This window comes from Nyctibius grandis, unplaced genomic scaffold, assembly GCF_013368605.1.
Source record: "Nyctibius grandis isolate bNycGra1 unplaced genomic scaffold, bNycGra1.pri scaffold_116_arrow_ctg1, whole genome shotgun sequence".
In the NCBI taxonomy this organism is placed as follows: domain Eukaryota; kingdom Metazoa; phylum Chordata; class Aves; order Nyctibiiformes; family Nyctibiidae; genus Nyctibius; species Nyctibius grandis.
The window spans coordinates 19,750-37,098 of NW_027167490.1; the positions used below are offsets into that span (position 1 = coordinate 19,750).

A 17,349-nucleotide genomic window follows, 5' to 3' on the forward strand; every position below is an offset into this window, starting at 1 on the left:
AGTTCAAAACTCCCCAAAATGAGCCAAAATGTCCCAAAATGAGACTAAAATGCCCCAAAATGAGCCTGAAACTCCCGAAATGACGCCAAAATGCCCCCAAATAAGACAAAATTGGCCCAAAATGAGATTAAAATGCCCCAAAATGAGCCCAAAACTCCCCAAATGGCGCCAAAATGCCCTAAAATGAGCCAAAATATCCCAAAATGAGACTAAAATGCCCTAAAATGAGCCTGAAACTCCCCAAATGACGCCAAAATGCCCCAAAATAAGACAAAATTGGCCAAAATTGGACTAAAATGCCCCAAAATGAGCCCAAAACAACCCCCAAACTCCCCAAAATGAGCCAAAATGCCCCAAAATGAGGCTAAAATGCCCCAAAATGAGTTTAAAATGATCCAAAATGAGCCCAAAATGACCCCAAAACTCCCCAAAATGAGCCAAAATGCCACAAAATGAGGCTAAAATGCCCCAGAATGAGACTAAAATGCCCCCAAATGAACCAAAATGCCCCAGAATGAGACTAAAATGCCCCAAAATGAGCCAAAATGCCCCAAAATGAGACTAAAATGCCCCAAAATGAGCCTGAAATGCCCCAAAATAAGACAAAAATGGCCCAAAATGAGCCCAAAACTCCCCAAAATGTCCCAAAATAAGACAAAATTGGCCAAAATTAGACTAAAATGCCCCCAAATGAGCCCAAACCCCCAAAACTCCCCAAAATGAGCCAAAATGCCCCAAAATTAGACTAAAATGCCCCAAAATGAGCCTGAAACTCCCCAAAATGAGCCAAAATGCCCCAAAATGAGTCTAAAATGTCCCAAATTCCCCCAAAATGCCTCAAAATCCCCCAAATTACCCCCAAAAAAGCCCCAAATTCTCCCCGAAATGCCTCAAAATTCTCGAAAATCCCCAAATTCCCCCAAAATGCCCCAAAATCCCCCAAAATGCCCCAATTCCCCCCCCCTCCAAACTGCCCATTTTCACAAACGACCCCAAAAATGGAGTTTTTTGGTCCCGTTGTTGAAAAATCGCTATTTTTACCCCTCCCGCCCCCCCCCGCAGCCCCATTTTGGGTCAGTCCAGAAGGGGGCGGGGCCGGTTACTGGGGGCGGGGCTTCTCCTCCGAGGCCCCGCCCCCCGGCCCCGCCCAGTCCAGCTGCCATTCGTCCGGGGCCAGCAGGTGGCGCTGCGTCTCCCAGCCGGCGGCGGTCAGACCTGGGCACGCGTTATTAGGGCGTTATTAGGGCTATTAGGAGGTTATTAGGGCATTATTAGGGCTATTAGGGTGTTATTAGAGCATTATTAGGGGTATTAGGGTGTTATTAGGGCGTTATTAGGGCTATTAAGGCATTATTAGGGGCTACTAGAGGATTATTAGGGCTATTAGGGGATTATTAGGGGCTATTAGGGGATTATTACGGCTATTAGGGCATTATTAGGGGCTATTAAGGCATTATTAGGAATTTAAGGGTGTTGTTAGGACATTATTAGGGATTTAAGGGTGTTATTAGGACTTTATTAGGGCTATTAGGGGGTTATTAGGGCATTATTAGAGATTTAAGGGTGTTATTAGGACAATATTAGGGCTATTAGGGGATTATTAGGGCATTGTTAGGGATTTAAGGGATTATTAGGGCATTATTAGGGGCTATTAGAAGGTTATTAGGGCTGTTAGAGCAATACTGAGGCAATATCAGGGGCTATTAGGGGATTATTAGGAGCTATTAGGAGACTATTAGGGGCTATTAAAAGCTATTAGGTGGCTATTAGGGGCTATTAGGAGGCTATTAGGGGCTATTACGGGCTATTAGGGGGCTACTAGGGGCTATTAGGGGCTATTAGGAAGCTATTAGGACCTATTAGGGTGTTATTAGGGATTAGGGGCTATTAGGGGTTATTAGTGGCTATCAGGAGCTATTAGGAAGCTATTAGGAGGCTATTAAGAGCTATTAAGGGCTATTAGGGGTAATTAGGGGGTATTAGCAGGTTATTAGGGGCTATTAGGACCTATTAGGGGGCTATTAAGGGCTATTAGTGGGCTATTAGGGGGTTATTAGTGGCTATTAGGGGCTATTATAGGCTATTAGGAGGCTATTAGGGGCTATTAGGGGGTTATTTGGGGCTATTAGGGGGTTATTAGGGGCTATTAGGACCTATTAGGGTGTTATTAGGGGTTATTAGGGGCTATTAGGAGATTATTAGTAGCTATTAGGAGCTATTAGGGGTTATTAGGGGTTCTTAGGGACTATTAGGAGACTATTAGGACCTATTAGGGGGTTATTAGGTGCTATTAGTGTCTATTAGGGGCTATTAGGAGGCTATTGGAGGCTATTAGGAGCTATTAGAGGCTATTAGGGCCTATTAGAGGCTATTAACAGGCTATTGGCGGGTTATTAAGGGCTATTAGAAAGCTATTAGTGGCTATTAGGAGGCTATTAGGAGGCTATTAGGGGACTATTGGGGTGACCCAAGCACTAACACGCGCCGACACGCCCCGACACGCGTGACGCACCGCGCAGGAAGGCGGGGCCCAGCGCGCGCCACAGGCGGGAGCTCTCGGCGATGGCCGCCCACGGCACCGACCCCGGAGCTGGGGGGGGGGGGAGACGCCGTTATTGCCCCGGGGGGACCCAGAACTGCCCCAGGGAGCCCAGAACTGCCCCAGGGGACCCCAGAACTGCCCCCAGGGACCCCAAAACTGCCCCAGGGAGCCCAGAACTGCCCCCAGGGACCCCAGAACTGCCCCCAGGGACCCCAAAATGCTCCCCATGGACACCAGAACTGCCCCCAAGGAGCCCAAAACTGCCCCCAGGGAGCCCAGAACTGCCCCACGGACCCCAGAACTGCCCCAGGGGACCCTAAACCCCCCCTAGGGACCCCAAAACTGCCCCCAGGGAGCCCAGAACTGCCCCTGGGACCCCCAAAATGACCCCAGGGACCCCAGAACTGCCCCCAGGGAGCCCAAAATGACCCCAGGGACCCCAGAACTGCCCCCAGATCCCCCCCAAACCCACCCCAGGGACCCCAGAACTGCCCCAGAGACCCTCCAAACCCCCACCAGGGACCCCAGAACTGCCCCTGGGACCCCCAGAACTGCCCCAGGGGACCCAAAACTGCCCCCAGGGAGCCCAGAACTGCCCCAGGGACCCCAGAACTGCCCCCAGGGACCCCCAAAATGACCCCAGGGAGCCCAAAACTGCCCCTGGGACTCGCAAAATGACCCCAGGGAGCCCAGAACTGCCCCCAGGGGACCCAAAACTGCCCCCAGGGACCCCCAAAACTCCCCCAGGGACCCCAAAACTGCCCCCAGGGAGCCCAGAACTGCCCCCAGGGACCCCAAAACTGCCCCCAGGGACCCCCAGAACCACTTCAGGGACCCCAAAACTGCCCCCAGGGAGCCCAGAACTGCCCCCAGGGACCCCCAAAGTGCCCCCAGGGACCCCAGAACTGCCCCCAGGGGACCCAAAACTGCCCCCAGGGACCCCCAAACTGCCCCCAGGGACCCCAAAACTGCCCCAGGGGACCCAAAACTGCCCCCAGGGACCCCCAAAGTGCCCCCAGGGACCCCAAAACTGCCCCCAGGGACCCCATAACTGCCCCCAGGGGCCCCAAAACTGCCCCAGGGACCCCTAAACCCCCCCAAGGGACCCCAAAACTGCCCCCAGGGAGCCCCAAAATGACCCCAGGGAGCCCAAAACTGCCCCAGGGAGCCCAGAACTGCCCCAGGGACCCCAAAATGACCCCAGGGACCCCAGAACTGCCCCCAGGGGACCCCAAAATGACCCCAGGGAGCCAAGAACTGCCCCCGGGGACCCCAAAACTGCCCCAGGGACCCCAGAACTGCCCCCAGGGACCCCAGAACTGCCCCAGGGACCCCCAAAACTGCCCCAGGGACCACAGAACTGCCCCCAGGGAGCCCAGAACTGCCCCAGGGACCCCAGAACTGCCCCAGGGGACCCTAAACCCCCCCTAGGGACCCCAAAACTGCCCCCAGGAGCCCCAGAACTGCCCCCAGGAAGCCCAAAACTGCCCCAAGGACCCCCAGAACTGCCCCCAGGGACCCCAAAACTGCCCCAGGGACCCCAGAACTGCCCCCAGGGAGCCCAGAACTGCCCCAGGGACCCCCAAAGTGACCCCAGGGACCCCAGAACTGCCCCCAGGGACCCCAGAACTGCCCCGGGGACCCCCAAAGTGCCCCCATGGACCCCAAAACTGCCCCCAGGGAGCCCAGAACTGCCCCACGGACCCCAGAACTGCCCCAGGGGACCCTAAACCCCCCCTAGGGACCCCAAAACTGCCCCCAGGGGCCCCAGAACTGCCCCCAGGAAGCCCAAAACTGCCCCAAGGACCCCCAGAACTGCCCCCAGGGACCCCAAAACTGCCCCAGGGGACCCCCAAAACTGCCCCCAGGGACCCCAGAACTGCCCCCAGGGACCCCTAAACTGACCCCAGGGACCCCAGAAACCCCCCCAGGGACCCCAGAACTGCCCCAGGGACCCCAGAACTGCCCCAGGGAGCCCAAAACTGCCCCCAGGGAGCCCCAAATGCCCCAGGGACCCCGGAACTGCCCCCAGGGACCCCAAAACTGCCCCCGGGGACCCCAAAACTGCCCCAGGGACCCCAAAACTGCCCCCGGGGACCCCAAAACTGCCCCCAGGGACCCCAAAACTGCCCCAGGGACCCCAGAACTGCCCCAGGGAGCCCAAAACTGCCCCTGGGACCCCCAAAACTGCCCCAGGGACCCCCAAAACCCCCCCCCAACCCCCCCCCAGGGACCCACGGCAGCGGCGCAGGCGGCGCTGGAGCGGGCGCAGGGCAGCACCCATGGGTGCCCCCGGGGGGACGTCGGGGCCCAGCAGCAGCTCCTCCAGCAGCAGCGCGTGGGCGCAGGCCAGCAGGGGGGTGACGGGCGGAGACCCCCGCCGCAGGCCCACCCCCACCCAACCTAAGGGTGGGGGGGGGGGGTCAGGGGGGCACCCCAAGACCTGGGTGCCCCCCCAAGACCCCCTGGGTGCCCCCCTAGACCCCTGGGTGCCCCCCAGGACCCCCTGGGTGTCCCCCCATACACCCTGGGTGCCCCCCAGACCCCCTAGGACCCCCCCTCAAGACCCCTGGGTGCCCCCCCCCAGATGTGGGTGCCCACCCTGCACCCATGGGTGCCCCCCCAGACCCCCTGGGTGCCCCCCCAGGACCCCCTGGGTGCCCCCTCAGACCCCCTGGGTGCCCCCCTACACCCTTGGGTGCCCCCCCCCCAGGTGTGGGCGCCCTCCCCAGATGTGGGTGCCCCCCCCTGCACCCATGGGTGCCCCCCCAAAACCCCTGGGACCCCCCTCAGGACCCTCCCCACACCCCTGGGTGCCCCCCCAGACACCTGAGTGCCACCCCAGACCCCTGGGTGCCCCCCAGGACCCCTGGGTGCCCCCCCAGACCCTTGGGTGCCCCCCCCCAGGACCCCGGGTGCCCCCCAGACCCCTGGCCCCCCCCCCTTAGGACCCTCCCCACACCCCTGGGTGCCCCCTCTACACCCTTGGGTGCCCCCCCCAGACGTGGGTGCCCCCCCCCCCCCCCAGATATGGGTGCCCCTCCAAGAGGTAGGTGCCCCCCTGCACCCATGGGTGCCCCCCCACCCACCTCGTGACGGGCGCAGCACGATGAGGTAGTCGGGGGTGCCGCACTCCAGCGCCTTCGTGAACTCCGCCTCGCTGGGGGGGGGGCACCCATGGGTGCCCCCCCACCCATGGGTGCCCCCCCAGACCCCTGTGTCCCCCCCCCCACCCATGGGTGCCCCCCCAGACCCCTGTGGTCCCCCCCCACCCATAGATGCCCCCCCAGACCCCTGGGTGCCCCCCCCCACACCCCTGGGTGCCCCCCCCACCCATGGGTGCCCCCCCCACCCATGGGTGCCCCCCCTCACCTGTGCACCAGGCGGTGCAGGGGCGCCCCGAGGTGGAGGGTGAGGCGGGTGCTGAAGCCTGGGGGGGGGGGGGAGGGACAGTGGGTGACGTCAGGGTGACACTGGGTGACACTGGGTGAGCCTGGGTGGCACTGGGTGGCACTGGGGTGACACTGGGGTGGCACTGGGTGGCACTGGGTGACACTGGGGTGGCACTAGGGTGGCCCTGGGTGACACTGGGTGATGTCAGGTGACACTGGGTGGCACCAGGTGATGCTGGGTGATACTGGGTGACACTGGGGTGACACTTGGGTGACATTGGGGTGACACTGGGTGACCCTGGGTAACACCCAGTGATGCTGGGTGATACTGGGTGACACTGGGGTGGCACTGGGGGTGACACTGGGTGACACTGGGTGACATCCAGTGATACTGGGTGATACTGGGGTGGCCCTGGGTGACACTGGGTGATACTGGGTGACACTGGGGGTGGCACTGGGTGGGCACTCACCGGGCAGCAGCGGCTCGCGGGGGTTCACCTCCTCGGGCCCGGGCACGGTGACGACGCCCTGGCCAAGCCCCTCCCCCTGTGGGCGTGTCCCCGCGCTGGCCCCGCCCCCCGCGCTGGCCCCGCCCCTCAGGGCCCCGCCCACCGCCAGCCGCAGGCGGGGCCTGTTCAGGGTGGGCAGCCGCAGGGCGCCCACGGCCGCCGCGTTGGCCCCCAGGTGGGTGCCCACCAGCAGCGCCACCAACGCCCCCGTCACCCTGCGCCCACCCACGGGTGTCACCGGGGGGGGGACACCCCGACCCCCCCCACCAGGGGGCGCCGGCCCAATCCCATCATCCCCTGGGGCGCCCCAAACCCCGCCCCCCCCCCCCCCCCCCTTCCTTTGGGACCCCCCCACCCACCTTTGGGATCCCCCCGGGACCCCCCCACCTTTGGGGACACCCAAAAATTTCCCAGCAGCCCCTGCGGGAGGGTGGGGACACCCCAACCCCCCCCACCAGGGGGCGCCGGCCCAATCCCAGCAGCCCCTGGGGCGCCCCAAAGCCCCCCCCCCCCCCCCCCCCCCCAACAGGCTCCAGGAGGACTTTGCCCCCCCCAGGTCCTCCAAGCCCCGCCCCCAAGCCCCGCCCCCTCTCTTAAGCCACGCCCCCTCCCTTAAGCTCCACCCCTTAAGTCCCGCCCCTTTATTCCTGACCTTCAGTTAAGCTCCGCCCCTTCCCTTAAGCCCCGCCCACCCCAGCCCCCTTAAGCCCCGCCCATTCTCTTAAGCCCCGCCCATTCTCTCAAGCCCCGCCCCTTCTCTTAAGCCCCACCCCTCCCCTTAAGCCCCTCCCCTTCCCTTAAGCCCCGCCCCCCTTTATATATCCCTGTGAGCCCCGCCCCTTCCCTTAAGCCCCGCCCCTTCCCCAGGCCCCACCCCATCCCCTTAAGCCCCGCCCCTTCCCTTAAGCCCCGCCCCCTTAAGCCCCGCCCCCTCCCCAAGCCCAACCCCTTCAGTTAAGCTCCACCCCTTCCCTTAAGCTCCGCCCCTCCCATTAAGCCCCGCCCCTTCCCTTAATAGTACCTTAAGGCCCGCCCCCTTAAGCCCCGCCCATTCTCAGAAGCCCCGCCCATTATCTTAAGCCCCGCCCATTCCCTTAAGCCCCGCCCCCTCCTTTCTATACCCCTTTAAGCCCCACCCCCCAAGCCCCGCCCCTTCCCTTAAGCCCCGCCCCTTCTCTTAAGCTCCACCCCCCCTTAATACATCGTCTTAAGCCCCGCCCCTTCCCTTAATATAGCCCCTTAAGCCCCGCCCATCTCTTAAGCCCCGCCCCTTCCCTTAATATACCCCCTAAGCCCCGCCCCTCCCCTTAAGCTCCGCCCCCACCTCCCCCGAGGCCCCGCCCCTTCCCAAACCACGCCCCCACGAGGCCACGCCCCCTCCCCGCAGCTCCACCCCCTTCTGAGGCCACGCCCCCTCCGAGGCCACGCCCCCTCCAAGCCCCCATTCACCCTCTTCCCACAGGCCACGCCCCCTTTCCCAGGCCACGCCCCCTTCCCACAGGCCACGCCCCCTTCACAGGCCACGCCCCCTCCCCCCAAGCCACGCCCCCTTCCCAGCATGCCCCGGGGCTCACCAGGGCCTCCCGTCCAGCAGGGGGAGCAGCAGCAGCGCCAGCAGCAGCCCCGCCCCGTTCACCAGCGTCTCCTGCCCAGTATAAACCAGTATGAACCAGTATGAACCAGTATGGCCCCAGTAACACCGGTATGGCCCCAGTAACACCAGTATGGCCCCAGTATGGCCCAGTAACACCAGTATGGCACCAGTATAGCCCCAGTATGGCCCCCAGTAACGCCAGTATGGCCTCAGTATGGCCCCAGTAACACCAGTATGGCCCCAGTAACACCAGTATGGCACCAGTAGCACCAGTATGGCCCCAATAACACCCGCATGGCACCAGTATGGCCCCAGCAACACCAGTATGGCACCAGTAACACCAGTATGGCCCCAGTAACACCAGTATAGCACCAGTATGGCCCCAGTAACGCCAGTATGGCCCCAGTAACGCCAGTATGGCACCAGTAACGCCAATATGGCACCAGTATGTCTCCGGTAACGCCAGTATGGCACCAGTAACACCAGTATGGCACCAGTAACACCAGTATGGCCCCAATAACACCCGTATGGCACTAGTATGGCCCCAGTAACACCAGTACGGCCCCAGTATGGCACCAATAACACCAGTATGGCCCCAGTAACACCAGTATGGCCCCAGTATGGCTCCAGTATGGCACCAGTATGGCTCCAGTAACACAAGTATGGCACCAGTATGGCCCAACTAACACCAGTATGGTACCAGTATGGCCCCAGTAGCACCAGTATAGCACCAGTACGGCCCCAGTAACACCAGTATGGCACCAGTATGGCACCAATAACACCAGTATGGCCCCAGTAACACCAGTATGGCACCAGTATGGCCCCAGTAACGCCAGTATGGCACCAGTATAGTCCCAGTAACACCAGTATGGCACCAGTAACACCAATATAGCACCAGTATGGCACCAGTAACACCAGTATAGCCCCAGTAACCGCCCGCCACTGCCCCCTAGTGCGTCCCAGTTGCCCTCCCAGTCCTCCCAGTACATCCCAGTTGCCCTCCCAGAGCTCCCAGTGCTCCCAGTTGCCCTCCCAGTGCTCCCAGTCCACTCCAGTTGGCCTCCCAGAGTTCCCAGTGCTCCCAGTTGCTCTCCCAGTGCTCCCAGTCCATCCCACTTGCCCTCCCAGTCCATCCCAGTTGCCCTCCCAGAGCTCCCAGTACATCCCAGTGCCCTCCAGTGACTCCCAGTTGCCCTCCCAGTCCATCCCAGTTGCCCTCCCAGTCCACTCCAGTTGCCCTCCCAGTCCTCCCAGTCCATCCCACTTGCCCTCCCAGAGCTCCCAGTACATCCCAGTTGCCCTCCCAGTGCTCCCAGTCTACTCCAGCTGCCCTCCCAGTCCATCCCACTTGCCCTCCCAGAGTTCCCAGTACATCCCAGTTACCCTCCCAGTGCTCCTAGTCCATCCCAGTTGCCCTCCCAGTGCTCCCAGTACATCCCAGTTGCCCTCCCAGAGCTCCCAGTACACTCCAGCTGCCCTCCCAGTCCATCCCACTTGCCCTCCCAGTGCTCCCAGTCCATCCCAGTTGCCCTCCCAGTGCTCCCAGTCTCTCCCAGTGCCCCCTAATCCCCTCCCAGTCCCTCCCAGTGCCCCCTAATCCCCTCCCAGTCCCTCCCAATCCCCTCCCAGTCCCCCCCAATCCCCTCCCAGTCCCTCCCAGTGCCCCCTAATCCCCTCCCAGTCCCTCCCAATCCCCTCCCAGTCCCTCCCAGTGCCCCCTAATCCCCTCCCAGTCCCTCCCAATCCCTCCCAGTCCATCCCAGTTGCCCTCCCAGTGCCCCCAATCCCTCCCAGTGCCCCCCAATCCCCTCCCAGCGCCCCCCAATCCCCTCCCAGTCCCTCCCAGTGTCCCCCAATCCCCTCCCAGTCCCTCCCAGTGCTCCCCAATCCCCTCCCAGTCCCTCCCAATCTCTCCCAGTCCATCCCAGTTGCCCTCCCAGTGCTCCCAGTCCCTCCCAATCCCCTCCCAGTCCCTCCCAGTGCCCCCCAATCCCCTCCCAGTCCCTCCCAATCCCCTCCCAGTGCCTCCCAGTGCCCCCCAATCCCCTTCCAGTCCCTCCCAGTGCCCCCCAATCCCCTCCCAGTGCCCTCCCAGTCCCTCCCAGTGCTCCCAGTCCCACCTGGCTGCTGTCCTTGGCGGCCACGTCGGCCATGTTGTCCCGCCGCGCCTGGTGCACGGCCAGCGCCGCCCGCGTCGCCCCGCCCGCCACGCCCACCACGCACTGGGGGGGCACCAGTAGCTCCCAGTGCCTCCCAGTAGCCCCCCGGCCCTCCCAGTAACCCTCCTGGCACCTCCCAGTATCCCCCAGTATCAACCCAGTGCCTCCCAGTGCCATTCCCAGTGCCTCCCAGTATCCCCCGTCCCTCCCAGTATGCCCCAGTGCCTCCCAGTAGCCCCCAGTCCTTCCCAGTAACCCTCCCGGCGCCTCCCAGTATCCCCCAGTATACCCCAGTGCCTCCCAGTCCCTCCCTGTATCCCCCCAGTGCCTCCCAGTATCACCCAGTGCCACTCCCAGTGCCTCCCAGTATCACCCAGTGCCACTCCAGTGTCTCCCACTGTCACCCCATGTCCCCCAGCATTACACCAGTGCCTCCCAGTATCACCCCAGTCCTTCCCAGTATCCCCCAGTATCCCCCAGTCCCTCCCAGTGCCCCCCACTCCCCTCCCAGTATCCCCCAGTCCCTCTCAGTAACCCTCCCAACACCTCCCAGTATCCCCCAGCATCCCCCCAGTCCCTCCCAGTATCACCCAGTCCCTCCCAGTGCCCCCCACTCCCATCCCAGTCCTTTCCAGTATCCCCCCAGTCCCTCCGCAGTATCCCCCAATCCCTCCCAGTAACCCTCCCAGTATCCCCCAGTATCCCCCCAGTCCCTCCCAGTGCCCCCCACTCCCCTCCCAGTCCCTCCCACTATCCCCCAGTCCCTCTCAGTAACCCTCCCAACACCTCCCAGTATCCCCCAGCACCACACCAGTCCTTCCCAGTATCTCCCCAGTCCCTCCCCGTATCCCCCACTCCACTCCCAGTCCCCCCCAGTATCCCCCAGTCCCTCCCAGTATCCCCCAATCCCTCCCAGCGCCTCCCAGTATCCCCCAGTATCACCCCAATCCCCCCCAGTAACCCTCCCAGTCCCTCCCAGTATCCCCCAGTCCCTCCCAGCAACCCTCCTGGCACCTTCCAGCATCCCCCAGTCCCCTTCCCTCCCCTCCCAGTGCCTCCCAGTATCTCCCAGTCCCTCCCAGTATCCCCCAGTCCCTCCCAGTAACCCTTCTGGCACCTTCCAGCATCCCCCCAGTATCCCCCAGTCCCCCGGAGTGCCCCTCCCTCCCCTCCCAGTAACCCTCCCAGTGCCTCCCAGTATCCCCCAGTATCACCCCAGTCCCTCCCAGCATACCCCAGTCCCTCCCAGTGCCCCCCCCTCCCCTCCCAGTATCCCCCAGTCCCCCCATCACCGCCCCGCCCCGCCCCGGTGGGCGTGGCCTCCGCTGGGGGGCGTGGCCCTGGCCGCTGGGGGGCGTGGCCTCGGCCGGAAGGGGCGTGGCCGCGGGCGGTACCTTGGCGGCGGCCGCCAGCGTCAGGAGGGCGGGGCCGGCGCGCGGCCAGGCGGGCGCCAGCAGCTCCAGCGCGAGCGCCGCGTCATTGATGACGTCAGCGGCCAGCCTGGGGGGCGGGGCCTGCGCGTCACCGACGGGGGGGGCGGAGCCTGCCACCGCGGGTGGGCGTGGCCTGCCGCCGCAAAGGGCGGAGCTTATGGGTGTGGGCGTGGCCTCACCGCCATTGCTTGGCCTCGCAGTCCAGGCGGCTCCTGGTGGGGGGGGGGGATCCCAGTAAGAACCAGTAGCTCCCAGTAAGAGCCAGTAGCTCCCAGTGGTGCTGCCCAGTGGCTCCCAGTAAGTCCCAGGGACTCCCAGTATCTCCCAGTGCCACTTCCCAGTGCTCCCAGTAACTCCCAGTGACTCCCAGTCACCCTCCCAGTGCTCCCAGTAAGTCCCAGTAACTCCCAGTCACCCTCCCAGTGCTCCCAGTAAGTCCCAGTGACTCCCAGAGCCACTTCCCAGTGCTCCCAGTAAGTCCCAGTGACTCCCAGTCACTCTCCCAGTAAGTCCCAGTATCTCCCAGTGCCTCCCAGTCCCCACCCAGTCTCCTCCCAGTCCCCTCCCAGTCCATCCCAGTATCCTCCCAGTACCCACCCAGTACCTCCCAGTACCCACCCAGTCTCCTCCCAGTCCATCCCAGTGCCTCCCACTACCCACCCAGTGCCTCCCAGTCCATCCCAGTACCTCCCAGTACCCACCCAGTCTCCTCCCAGTCCCTCCCAGTCTCCTCCCAGTCCATCCCAGTATCCTCCCAGTACCTACCCAGTGCCTCCCAGTCCATCCCAGTCCCTCCCAGTACCCACCCAGTCTCCCCCCAGTCCATCCCAGTACCCATCCAGTGCCTCCCAGTCCATCCCAGTCCCACCCCAGTGCATCCCAGTGCCTCCCAGTCCATCCCAGTACCCACCAAGTCCCTCCCAGTGCCTCCCAGTCCCCCCAATTTCCTCCCAGTCCATCCCAGTCTCCTCCCAGTACCCACCCAGTGCCCCCCAATCCCCTCCCAGTCCATCCCAGTTCCTCCCAGTCCCTCCCAGTGCTCACCCCTGCACCCAGGCGAAGGTGATGCGCGTCACGATCCCCACCCCGTCTGCGGGGAAACCAGTTTGGGGTCAAACTGGGGGATTTGGGGCCAAACTGGGGGATTTTGGGGTCAAACTGGGGGATTTGGGGTCAAACTGGGGGATTTTGGGTCCAAACTGGGGGATTTTGGGGTCAAACTGGGGGATTTGGGGTCAAACTGGGGGATTTTGGGGTCAAACTGGGGGATTTTGAGGCCAAACTGGGGGATTTTGGGGTCAAACTGGGGGATTTTGGGGTCAAACTGGAGGATTTTGGGGCCAAACTGGGGGATTTTGGGGTCAAACTGGGAGGTTTTGGGGCCAAACTGGGGGATTTTGGGGCCAAACTGGGGGATTTTGGGTCAAACTGGGGGATTTGGGGCCAAACTGGGGGATTTTGGGTCAAACTGGGGGATTTTGGGGCCAAACTGGGGGATTTTGGGTCAAACTGGGGGATTTTGGGCCAAACTGGGGGATTTTGGGGCCAAACTGGGGGATTTTGGGTCAAACTGGGGGATTTTGGGCCAAACTGGGGGATTTGGGGTCAAACTGGGGGATTTTGGGGCCAAACTGGGGGATTTGGGGTCAAACTGGGGGATTTTGGGTCAAACTGGGGGATTTTGGGCCAAACTGGGGGATTTGGGGTCAAACTGGGGGATTTTGGGTCAAACTGGGGGATTTTGGGCCAAACTGGGGGATTTGGGGTCAAACTGGGGGATTTTGGGGCCAAACTGGGGGATTTGGGGTCAAACTGGGGGATTTTGGGTCAAACTGGGGGATTTTGGGTCAAACTGGGGGATTTTGGGCCAAACTGGGGGATTTGGGGTCAAACTGGGGGATTTTGGGGCCAAACTGGGGGATTTGGGGTCAAACTGGGGGATTTTGGGGCCAAACTGGGGGATTTTGGGTCAAACTGGGGGATTTTGGGGCCAAACTGGGGGATTTTGGGTCAAACTGGGGGATTTTGGGGCCAAACTGGGCGATTTGGGGCCAAACTGGGGGATTTTGGGGTCAAACTGGGGGATTTTGGGTCAAACTGGGGGATTTTGGGGTCAAACTGGGGGATTTTGGGTCAAACTGGGGGATTTTGGGGCCAAACTGGGGGATTTGGGGTCAAACTGGGGGATTTTGGGGCCAAACTGGTGGATTTTGGGGTCAAACTGGGGGATTTTGGGTCAAACTGGGTGATTTTGGGGCCAAACTGGGGGATTTTGGGTCAAACTGGGGTTTGGGGGTCAAAAATCATCAATTTTGGGGCCAAACTGGGGGATTTTGGGCCAAACTGGGGAATTTTGGGGCCAAACTGGGGGATTTGGGGTCAAACTGGGCGGTTTTGGGGTCAAACTGGGCGGTTTTGGGGTCAAACTGGGAGGTTTGGGGTCATACTGGGAGGTCTGGGGTGGGGGGGGTGGGTGCCACTCACCCCGCAGCACCCAGGTCAGGGTGGCCCCGGTGACGGTGGCGGCGCCGTCGCCCACCCCCACGGCCTGGAGCACGGCCCGGGTGGCCAGTGCCCCCGTCAGGGTGCTGCACAGCGCCTGCCCAGTGCGCCCAGTTACCGCCCAGTCCAGCCCAGTTCCCTCCCAGTGCCCCCCAGTCCCCTCTCAATGCCTCCCAGTCCATCCCAATCCCCTCCCAGTATCCCTCAGGCCATCCCAATCCCTTCCCAGTCACCTCCCAGTAGCTGCCAATCCTCTCCCAGTCCCTCCCAGTGACTCCCAGTGCCTCCCAGTCCCCTCCCAGTACCCCTCAGTCCACCCCAGTCCCCTCCCAGTGCCCCCCAGTCCCTCCCAGCGCTCCCCAGTCCCCTCCCAGCGGCTCTCAGTTTCCCCTCAATGCCTCCCAGTCCATCCCAGTCCCCTCCCAGTATCCCTCAGTCCATCCCAGTTACCTCCCAGTAGCCCCCAATGCTTTCCCAGTCCCCTCCCAGTCCCTCGCAGTGCCCCCCAGTCCCCTCCCGGTCCTCTCTCAATGCCTCCCAGTCCATCCCAATCCCCTCCCAGTATCCCTCAGTCCATCCCAGTTACCTCCCAGTAGCCCCCAATCCTCTCCCAGTACCCCCCAGTGGCCCCCAGTCCCCTCCCACTGCCCCCCAGTCCCCTCCCACTGCCCCCCAGTCCCTCCCAGTCCATCCCAGGCCCCTCCCAGTCCCCTCCCAGCGCCCCCCAGTCCCCTCTCAATGTCTCCCAGTCCATCCCAATCACCTCCCAGTATCTCTCAGCCCATCCCAGTCCCCTTCCAGTCCCTCCCAGTGCCCCCCACTGCCCTCCCAGTGCCTCTCAGTTCCCCCCTCAATGTCTCCCAGTCCATCCCAGTCCCCTCCCAGTATCCCTCAGTCCATCCCAGTTATCTCCCAGTAACCCCCAATCCTCTCCCAGTTCCCTCCCAGTGCCCCCCAGTCCCCTCCCAGTATCCCTCAGTCCATCCCAGTTATCTCCCAGTAACCCCCAATCCTCTCCCAGTTCCCTCCCAGTGCCCCCCAGTCCCCTCCCAGCGCCCCCCAGTCCATCCCAGTCCCTTCCCAGTCCATACCAGTCCCCTCCCAGTATCCCTCAGTCCCTCCCAGTCCCCTCCCAGTCCATACCAGTCCCCTCCCAGTATCCCTCAGTCCCTCCCAATCCCCTCCCAGTCCATTCCAGTCCCCTCCCAGTCCCGCCCAGTAGCTCCCAATTCTCCCCCAGTCCCCTCCCAGTGCCCCCTAGTCCCCTCCCAGTGCCTCTCAGTGCCCTCCCAGTGCCTCCCAGTCCATCCCAGTCCCCTCCCAGTATCCCTCAGTTCACCCCCGCCCCCTCCCAGTCCCTCCCAGTAGCTCCCAATCCTCACCCAGTCCCTCCCAGTCCCTCCCAATCCCCACCCAGTATCCCTCAGTCCATCCCACTCCCCTCCCAGTCCCTCCCAGTGCCCCCCAGTCCCCTCCCAGTATCCCTTAGTCCCTCCCAGCCCCCTCCCAGTCCCTCCCAGTCCCACCTGCAGCCCATCCCAGCACTGGTACTGCAGGTAGTCGGGGCTCACGCTCTCGGGGTACCCCTGGGGCAGCAGCACCTGCTGGGGGGGGGGTCAGATACCCCCAGGGACCCCAAATACCCCCCCAGGGACCCCAAATACCCCCCAACCCCCCCAGGACCCCAAATACCCCCCCCAGCACCCCAATACCCCCCAACCCCCCCCAAATACCCCCATTAAACCCCCCCCAGGGACCCCAAATACCCCCCAACCCCCCCCAAATACCCCCATTGGACCCCCCCAGCACCCCAATGCCCCCCCCCCCCCAGGACCCCAAATACCCCCCAACCCCCCCCCCAAATACCCCCATTAAACCCCCCCCCGCACCCCAATACCCCCCCCAACCCCCCCAATACCCCCCCCGGACCCCATTAAACCCCCCCAAGGACCCCCAATACCCCCCCCCAAGCCCCTCACCGCGGCCGCGCGGCGCAGGCCGGAGCCCGAGTAGGCCCCGGGGGGCACGAAGCGGTCGAGCCCCCCCCGAGGGTCCCCCCGGTACCGGGCGGCTTCGTGGGGACCCCAAAGCTCGCGGCAGAGCGGGGGGGGCGGGGGGGGGCCTGGGGGGGACAGAGGGGGGTCACGGGGGTCGCCTCATACCCCCCCCCCCCCCCCCCGGGCCGGCCTTGGTACCGTCCGGCTGCGCCATCGCTTCCGGGTGGCGCGCTGCGACGGCGCGACTCTATGGTGGGCGTGGAGGCGGGCTAGGCCGCAGGTCCTCCAGCTCTCTATGGTCGCCATGGGGCGGGCTAGGAGGGCGGTCCTCCAGCTCTCTATGGTCTCCATGGGGAGGGCTAGGCCGGAGGTCCTCCAGCGCTCTATGGTCTCCATGGTCCAGGCTAGGAGGAGGTCCTCCACGCCTCTATGGTCTCCGTGGGGCGGGCTAGGAGGGCGGTCCTCCAGCTCTCTATGGTCTCCATGGGGCGGGCTAGGAGGGAGGTCCTCCAGGGCTCTATGGTCTCCATGGGGCGGGCTAGGAGGGCGGTCCTCCAGCTCTCTATGGTCTCCATGGGGCGGGCTAGGCCGGAGGTCCTCCAGCGCTCTATGGTCTCCATGGGGCAGGCTAGGCCGGAGGTCCTCCAGAGCTCTATGGTCTCCATGGGGCGGGCTAGGAGGAGGTCCTCCAGCTCTCTATGGTCTCCATGGGGCGGGCTAGGAGGGAGGTCCTCCACGCCTCTATGGTCTCCATGGGGCGGGCTAGGAGGGCGGTCCTCCAGCTCTCTATGGTCTCCATAGGGCGGGCTAGGAGGGAGGTCGTCCAGCGCTCTATGGTCTCCATGGGGCAGGCTAGGCCGGAGGTCCTCCAGAGCTCTATGGTCTCCATGGGGCGGGCTAGGAGGGAGGTCCTCCAGCTCTCTATGGTCTCCATGGGGCGGGCTAGGAGGGAAGTCCTCCAGCGCTCTATGGTCGCCATGGGGCGGGCTACGAGGGCGGTCCTCCAGCGCTCTATGGTCTCCATGGGACGCTCTAGGCCTCCTCAGTCTCTATGGTCACGCTCTGGTACCTCTTCCCCACATCTCTATGGTACCATGGGGTGGCTCCAAGCCACCTCCCCCCACCTCTATGGTCACGTGGCCCCTCTGGAGCCCCTCCCCCACCTCTCTATGGTCCCACCCCACCTTGGGTGTCCCCCCCCCACCTTGGGTGACCCCCCCC

The 17,349-nt window shown here is 63.2% G+C and overlaps 2 protein-coding genes across 6 annotated transcripts; one reads left to right on the plus strand and one right to left on the minus strand.

Annotated features, from left to right (window-relative positions):
- Nucleotides 1-999: 999 nt before the first annotated feature.
- On the minus strand, nucleotides 1,000-16,563 carry RUSF1 (RUS family member 1). Of its 5 annotated transcripts, none has more exons than XM_068424568.1 (15): nucleotides 16,327-16,563; nucleotides 16,111-16,253; nucleotides 15,658-15,732; nucleotides 14,114-14,228; nucleotides 12,674-12,719; nucleotides 11,809-11,841; nucleotides 11,591-11,696; nucleotides 10,158-10,259; nucleotides 8,018-8,088; nucleotides 6,405-6,658; nucleotides 5,915-5,972; nucleotides 5,632-5,702; nucleotides 4,781-4,945; nucleotides 2,513-2,590; nucleotides 1,000-1,215 (listed from the first exon to the last, which is right to left on the minus strand). In XM_068424568.1, exons 1-15 carry the CDS (start codon nucleotides 16,340-16,342, stop codon nucleotides 1,100-1,102), a joined length of 1,449 nt encoding a protein of 482 aa, XP_068280669.1. In that variant the 5' UTR covers nucleotides 16,343-16,563; the 3' UTR covers nucleotides 1,000-1,099. The 5 variants fall into 5 exon arrangements, with proteins under 5 accessions (XP_068280669.1, XP_068280668.1, XP_068280673.1 ...); XM_068424567.1 differs by having other exon boundaries at nucleotides 15,658-15,735; nucleotides 16,327-16,560; XM_068424572.1 differs by having other exon boundaries at nucleotides 6,405-6,565; nucleotides 15,658-15,735; nucleotides 16,327-16,559.
- LOC137677276 (BUB3-interacting and GLEBS motif-containing protein ZNF207-like) lies at nucleotides 3,217-4,641 on the plus strand (the record flags this gene model as incomplete). The annotated part of the gene is made up of 3 exons (XM_068424565.1): nucleotides 3,217-3,229; nucleotides 3,624-3,699; nucleotides 4,575-4,641. Coding segments are annotated over exons 1-3 (156 nt in total), but the record flags the coding sequence as incomplete, so codon positions are not given.
- Nucleotides 16,564-17,349: the final 786 nt, after the last annotated feature.

Coding starts and splice junctions, on each gene's coding strand:
- RUSF1 (XM_068424567.1), bottom strand. Junction 10,260..11,590: donor CGCTGGCGGCCGCCGCCAAG/GTACCGCCCGCG, acceptor GTGCCCCCCCAG/TGCGTGGTGGGCGTGGCGGG. Junction 5,703..5,914: donor CTGCACCGCCTGGTGCACAG/GTGAGGGGGGGC, acceptor CCCCCCCCCCAG/CGAGGCGGAGTTCACGAAGG.